Raw genomic sequence first — 14,007 nt, 5'->3', positions numbered from 1 at the left:
TCTGTATAACCTTAGTGTTGATTATATATATTTTACATAAAAACTGTAAATAAAATTACACAATGCTAGGATATATTTCTTTGGGTTAAATAATAGTATTCTTTATTTTATTTTACTGACGACTGCGTCAGAATTCATCCCATTATATTATTGTGCATATTTGAACTTGTTCGCCGGGAAACGTGTGCCAGCTGATTGCTATTTCTGGCTCAAATACACACGGTAATCTTAATTAATTTATAGAGCAAAAACTGTAACTAAAATTACACAATGCTAGGATATATTTCTTTGGGTTAAATAATGGTATTCTGTATTATATTTTACTGATGACTGCGTCAGAATTCGTCCCGTTATATTATTGTGCGTGTTTGAACTTGTTCGCCGGGAAACGTGTGCACAGCTGATTGCTATTTCCGGAACTGATACACACAGTAATCTTAATCCCTGCAAATAATACAATGCCCAGCAAAAACAACTTAGAACTTAAAAGGTAAATAATCTTGTCTAGTGATGTTTAATTGCAAATTTGACGTCTCTACTGACAAAGTCGCCTTCTGTTGTTTGTTCACGCGAAGTGATACGATGTTGTTTTCTTACCCCTGGAAAAAAGTTTGACAAAAGCGTTAATCCATGGATAAGACGACCCCCTTCTACAGACAGCTTTTTTTGGTCCTCAAAATTCGGCTTATAGACAGTCATATACGGTACTTCTAAATCCAAGGTAAATTTCACCCCTGTCCCTAATCCAGGGTAGGTGGCACCCTGGTCCTACACCCTGTGACCTGTGAAGATCCGGGTTAGAATAGGTCTTCAGCAACCCATGCTTCTCGTAATAGGTGACTAATGGGATCGGGTTGTCAGGCTCAGCTGATTTGGTTGACACACCATATCGATGCTCATGATGTTCATCACTGGATTGTCTTGTCCAGACTCGATTATTTACAGACCGCCGGCATATAGCTGAGATATTGTTGAGTGTTGCTTTAAACATCAAACGAACCAACCTATACCCTGTGTGGTCAGCATCTTCATCCTACATCCTCGATAATCAACATCCTCGATAATCAACATCTTTGTCCACCCTGGTCAGTCAACATCTCGGTCCTACACCGTAGATAGTCAGCATCTTGGTTTTACACCCAGGGCATTTGTGGTATTATCATACAGTGTAATGTAATTAATCGTATGTATTAAGATGCAGGATTCTTTAATCAATGTGAAGTATAGAAGTAGATTGATGTATTTATAACAATCTTGTGTTTGTTACATTTTCAGAGCGATATTGACCCTTGAGCAGGCAAACCACCTCACCATGGGTTTGTTTGAGCAGGTGAAAGGGTCCATCAAGCCTCGGTCGCTGCAGACGCTGGAGGATCGACGCAAGCAGCTGCAGGTGACAGTGGACCAGACCAGCCATGAGCAAAACACACTGACTATACGGTGAGATGCAGTCATAAAGACACTGCTGCATTAGGATATGTTTAACGATTGTGAGGGTATGGATGATCATTATGTGAGAATCACTGGAATATTGCTGAGTTCAGTGTTGAACCATAAACAAAATGGGGTGAGATGGGCGGGGGTGGTGAGAAGAGAAAACATCCAACATTATGTATGACCGGGCAGAAGGAATGTTGAAATTTGTGAAATTGTATAAGAAGAAGTTGATTGATTTTATATTACAATCATTTGTGAAAGTAAGAAAAAGTTACAACATCATCATATCTCATAACTCAAATCATATCTGTGTATTAAAAATCAAGATCTTTTCATATGCATTTCAAGATGGCCTGCTTGAAGTTCTGCTGAATTCACAAATGAGTCAAGAAATTAACAAACAGATTTTATACAGGGGTGAAAAGACATTGAATTTGAAAAAATGCTGAGAAAATGACTTTAAATTGCCAGCCATCATAACCAAGAAAAATCCAGTATTCTGTTTACAAAAAATATTGGAACACTCAGCCTTGAAAAGTGTTTTCATTGCCATGAAGAGGCCTTGAGCTGAAATGTGGTGGCTGGAGTTTTGTATAAACCAGAAGGTGTCTGTATTGCAGGGTACTGAGTAGCCTTGCTCTGGCGGCGGTTGTGCTGGACGCACTCCCAGAGAAACTGAACCCGGTCATCAGACCACTCATGGACAGCATCAAGAAGGAGCAGAACCGGAGTCTCCAGGTAGCCATTGTTCTTGTACCTCAGGGGGGACTAGTCGTCAGGGTGTCCCTGTTCCTGTGCAGAAACCTAGGACTATTTGTTGTACAAGCAAATGACACAACACGAATAGCCACTACACACCAGACATCAACACCTCAATACAATCATACCACACAATACCTCACCACTTGGACCAAACACCACACCTCACCTCAACATGCCAAGACACAATTCACTCACCTCACATCAATTCACCTCTAAACACCTCAGACCACCTCTCTGACCCATGAAGGTCCGGGTTAGAATGAATCTTCAGTAACCTGACCAGTAACTTCAGTAATCTTCGTAAGAGCCAACTAACGGGATCGAGTGGTCAGGCTCACTGGCTTAGTTGACACATGTCATCGGTTCCCAGTTGTGCAGACCGATGCTCATGCTGTTGATCACTGGATTGTCTGATCCAGACTCGATTATTTACAGACCGCTGCCATATTGCTGAGTGTGGCATAAAACTAAACTCACTCACTCACTCAGACCACGTCTGTGGTGTAGTTGTTAGAGCGTCCTCCCGGAGAGCGGAAGGTCGCGAGTTCGATACTCAGGCTGCGTCATACCAAAAGACGTTAAAATGTGGTACTTCTTGTTACCTGCCTGGCATTCGTCAATAATGGGTACGACAAGGACTGTTCAGCTTGGAGTACAATGTGTCTGAGTGGGATATTCATGCTTAACTGCGGCATGGTATCTCAGTGAGCTAGCACTATAAAACCAGCTTAAGCCTTGGCTAGTACAAGCAGCCACACATCTACATGCATGCACATCGTCATATGAGCAAAATATTCTTAAGTACCGACGTTAAACTCCATTTCACCTCACCTCTAAACACCTCACCTCTCTACTAAAGCTCAACCACCTCATCTCTCCTTGTCACAATAGACCAAACACCACACAACTAATCACCATGCCCACTATAACAACACCTCACCTCACCTCACCTCACCTCACCTCACCTCACCTCACCTCACCTCACCTCACCTCACCTCACCTCACCTCACCTCAACACTTAACACAACACATCACATACACCATACTATGCCACGCCAAACTAAACCATTCCTCTGAATATTTTTGTTTCCGTTACAGAGTGAAGCTTCCAAAGGTCTAGCGTGGCTACTGAGTAAATGTGTGCAGCGAAACCCAAGTCCAAATTCCAAGGTGCTCAAGAACTTATGTGCATTCCTCTGCTGTGACCCCTCATCAACCCCCATTGTCTCACAACCAGGTGTACAGAAACATTCAGGTGAGAAGAAACTGAGGTTCACTCTTGTCACATAATGTCATGAATAAAGGAAGGCATGTTGTGTCTTGCTCATCATTGAAGCAGTGTTACCGTTGTGTCATACTGATCAAACTGACCAATTTGCACTGAGAATAACTAAAATATACATGTGCAAACATTTGAAATTAGATAATCGTGTCATGTATTCTCAAGCTCTCCGTCTTCCTTCAACAGAACCACAGGCTCACGAGATGACGTGTGACGTTCACACTGGCATCCTGACCCTGACTAACATGCAGAAGGTGAGAACGCTGCAATTTATATAGATCAAATTAAATAAGAAACATAAGTTGGCTTTTACTTTCTATTCTGGCCGAGAATACCCAACAGGAGAGAAACATGAAGTACTGAACACCTGTTCTGACAGGTGAAAAGCCACAGGATGAAAAAAAATTATCAAGAAAAAAACTTATTTACCTTCTCTTATGATAGCACAATGTCCTTGTCACAGGCCCCAGAGCGTAGTCGGAGATGGTACAAGCGGAGTGTCAGTGTAAAGGTGGACTCAGAAGGAACTTGTGAAAACAACTCAGAAGTCGAGGTCAGCAATTTGTTCAGAATAAATAGTGTGCTAACATTTTAATTCCAGTGCGAAGCCTTTTCTTTACTGTCCAGTGTGGTAGTTATACGCAAAATATATCACATACTGACATTTACTTTTGACCATGCTTAACATTTGATGTTGAACCTTAAATGACATTTACTTTTCTAGTATTTATGATGGTGATTGGCTCCACCCTGTTGATGTTTTTAGACCATCTGTGCATATTTATCTGTACATGAGGGTCATGTCATCCCAGGCACACTGTTGTATTTTCACTGTGGGTTTATGATTATGTTTGTTGACACTATATACCCATACATGGTGCAGTGAATACCTAAAACCTGCAACACTTGAGGTTTCCTTCCACACAACTTAACCCATGAGGATATAATTGAAACACTCTCCAAAGCATCTTTAAGTCAAACTGTTACTTCATAGCAAGATACTCTGTTGACAGAAGCAGCTCCGGATACAGCGCCAGGGGTCAGAGAGTGCCTTGTTCACAATATGTCAACATTTCGGTCACACCCTGCCAGACAATGCTCCTTCACTCTGGGAAACCTGTACTGCAGCATTCCAACATAGAATAGGTAGGTGGACGCTGCATTCCTATATAGAATAGGTAGGTGGACCCTGCATTCCTATATAGAATAGGTAGGTGAATGCTGCATTCCTATATAGAATAGGTAGGTGAACGCTGCATTCCTATATAGAATAGGTAGGTGAACGCTGCATTCCTTCATGCAATAGGTAGGTGGACTCTGCAATCCTCCATAGAATAGGTAGGTGGATGCTGCATTCCTATATAGAATAGGTAGGTGAACACTGCATTCCTATATAGAATAGGTAGGTGAACGCTGCATTCCTATATAGAATAGGTAGGTGGATGCTGCATTCCTATATAGAATAGGTAGGTGAACGCTTCATTCCTATATAGAATAGGTAGGTGAATGCTGCATTCCTTCATGCAATAGGTAGGTGGACACTGCAATCCTCCATAGAATAGGTAGGTGGATGCTGCATTCCTATATAGAATAGGTAGGTGAACGCTGCATTCCTTTATAGAATAGGTAGATGGATGCTGCATTCCTACGTCCAATAGGTAGGTGGACGCTGCAGTCCTATGTGGAATATGAATGGAGACTCTGCATTCCTTTATGGAATAGGTGGACATGTGAAGCCATACAGCATTTAGGTAGGCGGACATAGCATTCCTACATGAAGACGTATTTCCTGATTTTTCAGGTTGAAAACTCATGGCTATTCAGTTAATGGCATATGTAGCCATGGAAACATATTATAACCTACAAAATGCTGACCTACAAGAATATCGTCGGATAAAGTGGCATTTAATAAATGTACGTTTGGAGACAGAATGTTAGTTAAAATGCTCGACCAAACATCCTAACATCTTTTAGTGCAAGTTGTAGAAGATCATATCTTCTGTTCACTATCTAAAGATTTCTACAGTACTGATGTACTCTTTGTCATTTTTATTTGATTGACAGATAATAGCCACACTGTAGAATCAGCTCAGGAGTTGGTGAACTCTCTACAAGTATTGGAGACGATAGGTCCAGCTCTTCACAATGATCTCATAGAAACTGTGAGTAACTCCATGCTTCAGCCCAGTTGTATCTCTGTGCAGCTAATGTTAAAGATGCTCTTTGCTATGGCATTGAACAACATTCTCTGACTTGTTCATTACAATTTGGAATTTCCAAATTCATGTGGAGTCATTACTTACCTTGTACAGATAATCTTGGACAGGTATTTCTCAAACATTGCTGTAATTTGGTTACTGCCAGAAGGGGAAGGTTAGGGTTCATTGCCAAGTTATGATTCCAAATATGTTCAAGATGGTCCTTGTTACCCTGCCTGATGATTGTAAAAGCTTATATAACAAGGACTTGTAAGCCTCAAATCAGTTAAGTGTGTCAGATGAGGTGAGGTGAAATTGGGTTTAACGTCGTGCTTGAGAATATTTCGCTCATATGACGACGTGCATGCGTGTGTATGTGTATGTGCGGCTGCTTGTACTAGCCCAGACTTAAGCTGGTTTTATAGTGCTAGCCCACTGAGATACCATGCCGCAGTGAAGCATGAATACCCCCACTCAGACACATTATACTGACTCCGAGCCGACCAGTCCTTCTTGTACCCATTAATGCCGAGCGCCAGGCAGGGACCAACAAGTACCATATTTTAACGTCTTTTGGTATGACGCGGTCGGGGATCGAACCCGCGACCTTCCGCTCTCCGGGCAGACGCTCTAACCGCTACACCACGGAGGCGGTCTAAGTGTGTCAGAGTAGGGTATCAGTGTTAAACTGCAACATACATTCAGACTGTGTTGGTGAAATCATTTTAAATGCAGCTTTAAGCAGTGTTTCACATCACCCGAACCTGACCTGACTCGCTGCTTAATCTGTAAAATTCTGTCCAATTAATTCATTGACTGTTGCAGATATTTAGTCAACTGGAATCCATTAGGTCCTGTGTAGAGAGTAAGTACACAGGCGTGCGGCACATGGCAGCCAGATGTTTCGCCATGTTGACGCAGCTACGCACCACGGTGTTGATGATGTTCATCATAGATGAGATACTGCTGATGCTGGGAGCTACAGACAGCGAGATGAAGAGACAGGGGGCGGTAGAGACCTTTGCCAGTATCCTTCATGTGTTGGTTCCATAAACATAGTGCAGACTGTGCTGTGCTTAACATGCTTAACATTGTGGAAATGTGAATAAATGTAAGTGTCTGGAATTAAGAAAGAAAGCAAACATCAGGATCAGGGTGTGTCAGCAGGATTCATGCAGATCATTGAAATGTGGGAAAAGTTTTGTACTTTAATATTAATAACATATTTCAAAGCCTCAAATACTTGATGCAAAATGGTAATTGGCCAAAAATCAGTTTAACCTATTGTGCATATCATTTCTTGTGGATGATTGGTTATTGGTTTCTTGTAAGGTTTAAAATCCTTAACCCTGCCAGACGTCATCGATGTGCTGGGGATGGAGCTGGTGCCATATGTAGTGCTGCTGGTTGTGCCGATCTTGGGACGTATGTCCGACCAGAATGAGGCTGTACGCCTGATGGCTACGATACTGCTTTGCTTCTCTCATCAGACTCATGCCCCTTGAGGTGAGAGTTAAAACACTGGAGTCTTCAGTAACCCATGCTTGTCGTAAGAGACTACTAATGGGATCAGGTGGTCTGGCTTGCTGACTTGGATGACACATGTCAAGTATCACAGTTGCATAGATCAATGCTCATGCTGTTGATCACTGGATTGTGTTGTCCAGACTTCGTTATTTACAGACTGCTGCCTATATATATAGCTAGAATATTGCTGTAGGAGGCATTAAACAAACAACACTAGAACCCTAGAGTATGCAGGGCATCAGAGTTTCGAAGGGTCTCTTTCACTCACTCACTGATTACTTTGATGAAACAAGTAACTGGCATAGTACTATTCACATCGGTAAAATGTGTCCAATGAAACTTGACCATAAGTTCAGTTCAAATTGATGGTTTATGTAACAACTAGTTTGTTGATAGTAAATACGCCTTTCTTTCAAGGCACTGAAAACTGACTAACCATGATTGCCACTTCTTGGTGATGTTCCTTTTTTGGGATCAAGTCTTGTGATGAAACTATTACTGATAGTTTCACTATAAACAAATCAGGCAGAAAATGTAGCAAGGCCTGTTTGGGCTGAAGAGGTCAGCTAACAGGATCAGGTGGTCATTCTCATGGACTTGGTTGAGAGATTTCATCCCAGTTGTCTAGATCAATGCTCATGATGTTAATCATTGGATTGTCTGGTCCAGACTCCATTATTTAGAGACTGCTACCATATAGCTGGAATATTGCCGAGTGTGGCATTAAGCAACAACAAAAAATAATAAATAAACACACATGCTGTACCATATAGCTCCAATACTTCAGGCTGGCATCCATGAGGCTGGCATCCCGAGATCCCCCGAGATGACGGCAGCGATGGTGGCAAGGAAGGAGAAGGAGAGGCAGTTCCTGGAGCAGCTCATGGACAGCTCCAAACTCAAGAGCTACGAAATCTCCGTCCCAATCTTGGCCGAACTACGCAAATATCAGCAGGTAGGTCTACCAGGATCACAGGACCAGTGATCATGTGTTCATTGTCCTTGCAGATTCTTGTCAGATTTGGTCCATGAACCAAGCTTGTCAAAGGAGCCAACTTAAGAGGACTCTGGCGATGTTTGATTGAAGACAGCTTGTCCCAGCTGCTGTGTTGAGGCATTAACAAAGTACCTGACTCTGGGTGCCATTGTATCTGAAAATGCCTGCTTTGTTTAACCAGCAATTAATGATCAATGTTATCACAATCAGGTACTGGGGGGAAAAAATAACTACTTTGTTAGAGACCTGGGCCTAGATTTTCGAAGCTCTCTTAGCGCTAAGATAGTCGTAAGTTAATGTTAACGTTGGCATATGGCACTTACGACTATCTTAGCGCTAAGAGAGCTTCGAAAATCTAGGCCCTGTTTTTTATGCATTTGCTTACAAGAATTTTACAAGTGGATCAAGTTATTCCCAGTCCTGATCCTGGTTCGTAGACCATCCCAATGTGTTTTATAAAAACCAATGTACATTGACTTTCAGGATGGTGTGAACTGGCTGGCCTTCCTCAACAAGTACCAGCTGCATGGCATCCTGTGTGATGACATGGGGCTGGGGAAGACCCTTCAGTCCATCTGCATCCTGTCCAGCGACCATCTCCGCCGGGAACAGGAGTATACGGTGAGTCCCACGTCATAGTAGTGCTGGTAGACACTGTAGTTCATTCAAGACATCAAGGCAGACTGTTGACTAAAGACAGTTCAGTTCATACTTCTGAATATCTTACCATCCATGCCCTAGAATAGGTGCCGAGCAACCATCACATGAAGATTCCTGGTTAGAATAGGTGCCTAGCAACCATCACATGAAGATTCCATGTTGTATGTCGGTAGCTGGAAAGTGAAGTAACAAGGAAATAAATCTGAATATTTAAAGGTCTACTTACACCTGAAACTTGTTTCAACAATTGACTTAGAAATAGTTCCATATATATTCTGAGGATATTTTAGAGTGGTTATTCTTTACACTGACTTTTAATATCAATATGGTCATGTTGATATCCAAACTAGCTGATTGTGTATCATTTTATCTGATGACAAGGATTGCTATTTATGTTACCAGGTACATTGTTTGGACTAGACTTCCTTCAGCTGTCTGTAGTTTTGCATGGTCACTCGAATCATTGACAGTTTTCTGCACACTACATAGTTGTTGGGGTTCTCTAAACAAATTCTATCACAATCAAATTGAGGTTTGGGAATCCAGACGAGAATGTGTTGAAATGATACAGGCCTAGTCTTCTTGTTGTTGGGGTGGATACTATGCCTCCAAATGAAGTGTTGTTTTATTGTTGCTGACAGAAATCATCAAGTCCGGACAGCTCACCTATACCATCTATTGTTGTGTGTCCACCCACTTTGGTGGGCCACTGGGTGTACGAGGTGAAGAAGTTTGTGGACAAGCAGTATCTCAATCCCCTCATGTATGCTGGGCCCCCCGGTGAAAGACAGAGGTAAATACCCGCAGTGAGAGTGAGATAAATATCCTCACGGATGGGGTGAGATGGAGACAAATACGAACATGGATGGGGTGAGATGGAGGTAGATACCAACAGGGATGGGGTGAGATGGAGGTAGATGTCAACAGGGATGGGGTGAGATGGAGGTGGATATCAACAGGGATGGAGGTAGGCACCAACAGGGATGGGGTGAGATGGAGGTAGACACCAACAGGGATGGGGTGAGATGGAGGTACATATCAACAGGGATGGGGTGAGATGGTGGTAAATACCAACAGGGATGGGGTGAGATGGAGGTAGATATCAACAGGGATGGGGTGAGATGGAGGTAGATACCAACAGGGATGGGGTGAGATGGAGGTAGATATCAACAGGGATGGGGTGAGATGGAGGTAGATATCAACAGGGATGGGGTGAGATGAAGGTACATATCAACAGGGATGGGGTGAGATGGAGGTACATATCAACAGGGATGGGGTGAGGTGGAGGTAGATATCAACAGGGATGAGCTGAGATGTAGGTAGATATCAACAGGGATGGGGTGAGATATCAACAGGGATGGGGTGAGATGGAGGTAGATACCAACAGGGATGGGGTGAGATGAAGGTAGATATCAACAGTGATGGGGTGAGATGATGGTAGATATCAACAGGGATGGGGTGAGATGGAGGTAGATATCAACAGGGATGGGGTGAGATGGAGGTAGATATCAACAGGGATGGGGTGAGATGGAGGTAAATACCAACAGGGATGGGGTGAGATGGAGGTAGGCACCAACAGGGATGGGGTGAGATGGAGGTAGGCACCAACAGGGATGGGGTGAGATGGAGGTAGGCAGGAACAGGGATGGGGTGAGATGGAGGTAGATACCAACAGGGATGGGGTGAGATGGAGGTAGGCACCAACAGGGATGGGGTGAGATGGAGGTAGGCAACAACAGGGATGGGGTGAGATGGAGGTAAATACCAGCAAGGATGGCGTGAGATGGAGGTAGATAAGTAACAGTTGGTCAGCTGTGGTTTTCATAATGTTGAGAAGGTATTTTGTATCCTCTCCCTCATGGACATTGGTTACATACAATAGTCGTGTCAGATGTCTAGTGTTTTTCGAAACATCAATAATATTGCATTAGCTTATTGAAGTAGATCAGGGCTTGTAAGTATGGTCAGGGCGGTGGGGTAGCCTAGGTTCGAATCCCCATATGGGTACAATGTGTGAAGCCCATTTCTGGTGTCCCCCACCATGATGTTGCTGGAATATTGCTAATAGCGGCATAAAACCAAACTCAGTCAGTCAGTGTAAGTATGGTCAGTCTTCTTTTCCATCTTCAGATTGCAGAAGAAAGTGAAGAAGCACAATTTAATCGTTGCCTCCTACGATGTGGTCAGGAACGACATAGACTTCTTCAGGTGAGCTACAACAGTGGTTTCAAAATATCATAAATGCAATTCCTTTATAAGGAAGGGGTTGTTTTTCATGATGAAAATTTTACCTTTTCCTGTATTTGTTACCATGGTTACACACCACTGGAGACACATCTATACATTTTTCTCTGCAGCACCATCAACTGGAACTATTGTATACTGGATGAAGGTCATATAATCAGGAATGGAAAGACAAAGGTATGTGTTAGGATCATGTTACATTACCAGTCAGAGATACCAGTGTTAGGATCATGTTACATTACCAGTCAGAGACCAGTGTTAGGATCATGTTACATTACCAGTCAGAGACCAGTGTTAGGATCATGTTACATTACCAGTCAGAGACCAGTGTTAGGATCATGTTACATTACCAGTCAGAGACCAGTGTTAGGATCATGTTACATTACCAGTCAGAGACCAGTGTTAGGATCATGTTACATTACCAGTCAGAGACCAGTGTTAGGATCATGTTACATTACCAGTCAGAGACCAGTGTTAGGATCATGTTACATTACCAGTCAGAGAGACCAGTGTTAGGATCATGTTACATTACCAGTCAGAGACCAGTGTTAGGATCATGTTACATTACCAGTCAGAGACCAGTGTTAGGATCATGTTACATTACCAGTCAGAGACCAGTGTTAGGATCATGTTACATTACCAGTCAGAGACCAGTGTTAGGATCATGTTACATTACCAGTCAGAGACCAGTGTTAGGATCATGTTACATTTACATGTCATGTTACCTCAGTGTTAGGATCATGTACAGCCATATACCAGGGAACCAGGGTTGTTATCTACATTTTACACTTTGTTTGGAAGTGTTAGATTCATGTACATTACCAGTGATGGATGATGCCAGTGGTTTCCAACACCAGTGTTAGCGATCATAATACATTACCAGTCAGACTCACTGAACATGGTTCATTACCAGTCAGAGTACCAATGTTAGGATCATGTTACATTACCACAACCATATGGCTGGACCAGTGCTGATCATGTTGCATTACCAAATGTCACTGTTGTTCAAATAAAAGCATGAAATGTATTGCTGTGAAGATCTATAACCTGCATCACTTTTCCTGTAATATGAGGGGCGGTGGGGTAGCCTCGAGGTTAAAGCGTTTGCTCGTCACGCCGAAGACCTGGGTTCGATTCCCCACATGGGTACAATGTGTAATGCCCATTTCTGGTGTCCCTGTCGTGATATTACAGGAATATTGCTAAAAGCGACTTAGAACCACACTCACTCACTCACTCACTCACTCGCTCACTCACTCACTCACTCACTCACTCACTCACTCACTCACTCACTCACTCACTCACTCACTCACTCACTCACTCACTCACTCACTCACTCATTCACTCATTCATTCCGATATTCCGATATGAATGTGACACAGCCCAAATATTGGACAGTAAACCCAACTCACTTTTTATCCCCATGTCCAGCTGTCCAAGGCGGTGAAGATGTTGGTGTGCAACCACCGGCTGATCCTGTCCGGAACGCCTATACAGAACAATGTCCTGGACCTGTGGTCTCTGTTTGACTTCCTGATGCCGGGCTTCCTGGGCACCGAGCGGCAGTTCCAGGCCCGGTACGGGAAGCCCATCCTGCAGAGTCGCGACGCCAAGAGCACGACCAAAGAACAGGAAGCAGGTGGGGTGAATCTCTTAATACAAAATAGCATTTACCTGCTTTTGGCGCCAGTAATATTAGAAGATGGTTGTTGGGTGATGAGGTTCTCTTAGAAAGTAATTTGGTGTTGATTCAGGAACAGAGCGCATATTCTATACAACTTCTGATTTAGGTAAAGTGGCGTATGTCAAGACATATAAATATATTTGAGACTTATTGTATAGTTACCTAGAACTTCATTCAGCATATATGATGTATGTTACAGGTGCCCTGGCTATGGAGTCTCTACACCGACAAGTGCTGCCCTTCGTGCTGCGTCGCCTCAAGGAGGACGTGCTGCAGGATCTGCCTCCCAAGATCATCCAGGACTACTACTGTGACCTCAGTCCCCTCCAGGTGGAGCTGTATGAGGACTTCGCCCGCTCACGTGTCAAGAAGGGCATCGACGAGACCCTACAGGATGACACAGACAAGAAAGTTAACTCTCAGGGAACTACTCATATATTCCAAGTATGTAAACTGCTTTGTACTTTGTGTTTGTGTGTCAAGTTTGGGATGAATCTGAATGTCTGATATTCATTGTGAGAATGTGCTCCATCATAGGGTATCTATTTGCAGTCTTCTACAAGACAATGTAATCATTGACTTGTGTCACTCCGAGACCAACCCGTGAAGATCCGGGGTAGAATAGCTCTTCAGCAACCCATGCTTGCCACAAAAGGCAACTATTCTTTTCGTAAGAGGCGACTAACGGGATTGGGTGGTCAGGCCTGCTGACTTGATTGACACATGTCATCGGTTCCCAATTGCGCAGGTCGATGCTCATGCCGTTGATCACTGGATTGTCTGGTCCAGACTCAATTATTTACAGACCACCACCATATAGGGGGAACATTGCTGAGTGCCGCGTAAAACTAAACTCACTCACTCACTCCAAGACATTGTCTGTGTGTAAACTGGGTTTATGTCTGATTTGCATTGACTGAAAAATTGACCTAGTCCTAGTCTCCCATTAAAAGCACTACTAAAAAGGCAGAAGAATGTGAAGAAACATATCAATGTTGTGTGTTGGGAAAGGTCAGACAGAGCCATAATTACCTGTTGAGGGATGTTTTAGTTAATCCAGGATCTGCTGGTTGTGTGTTTTAAGATTCACCCCAATTTGGATCCTTAGGTGTGTCTCCTTGTCTTGCACCAAAGTGGAAATCATCTAACACAATCATAACTTGTGATTTCCCTCATGCATGTAGGTGATATGTCATGATAAAACTGAAAGTCTGTT

The 14,007-nt window shown here is 43.1% G+C and overlaps 1 protein-coding gene across 1 annotated transcript in view; it reads left to right on the top strand.

The window, feature by feature from the left end:
* The window catches only part of LOC124261419 (TATA-binding protein-associated factor 172-like), a 49,528-nt gene that overhangs the window by 31,217 nt on the left and 4,304 nt on the right, over positions 1 to 14,007 (top strand). The window contains 17 exon segments of the mRNA XM_046695736.1: positions 1,276 to 1,440; positions 2,058 to 2,175; positions 3,298 to 3,454; positions 3,668 to 3,735; positions 3,945 to 4,034; positions 4,495 to 4,627; positions 5,546 to 5,643; positions 6,505 to 6,706; positions 7,036 to 7,145; positions 7,147 to 7,185; positions 8,009 to 8,161; positions 8,687 to 8,824; positions 9,505 to 9,656; positions 10,994 to 11,071; positions 11,221 to 11,284; positions 12,539 to 12,746; positions 12,991 to 13,235. Coding sequence (XP_046551692.1) covers positions 1,276 to 1,440; positions 2,058 to 2,175; positions 3,298 to 3,454; positions 3,668 to 3,735; positions 3,945 to 4,034; positions 4,495 to 4,627; positions 5,546 to 5,643; positions 6,505 to 6,706; positions 7,036 to 7,145; positions 7,147 to 7,185; positions 8,009 to 8,161; positions 8,687 to 8,824; positions 9,505 to 9,656; positions 10,994 to 11,071; positions 11,221 to 11,284; positions 12,539 to 12,746; positions 12,991 to 13,235 — 2,218 coding nt within the window.

Source organism: Haliotis rubra, unplaced genomic scaffold (assembly GCF_003918875.1).
Source record: "Haliotis rubra isolate DU_JTF1 unplaced genomic scaffold, ASM391887v1 Scf8, whole genome shotgun sequence".
Classification (NCBI taxonomy): domain Eukaryota; kingdom Metazoa; phylum Mollusca; class Gastropoda; order Lepetellida; family Haliotidae; genus Haliotis; species Haliotis rubra.
This window is presented reverse-complemented; position numbering and strand designations above follow the sequence as displayed.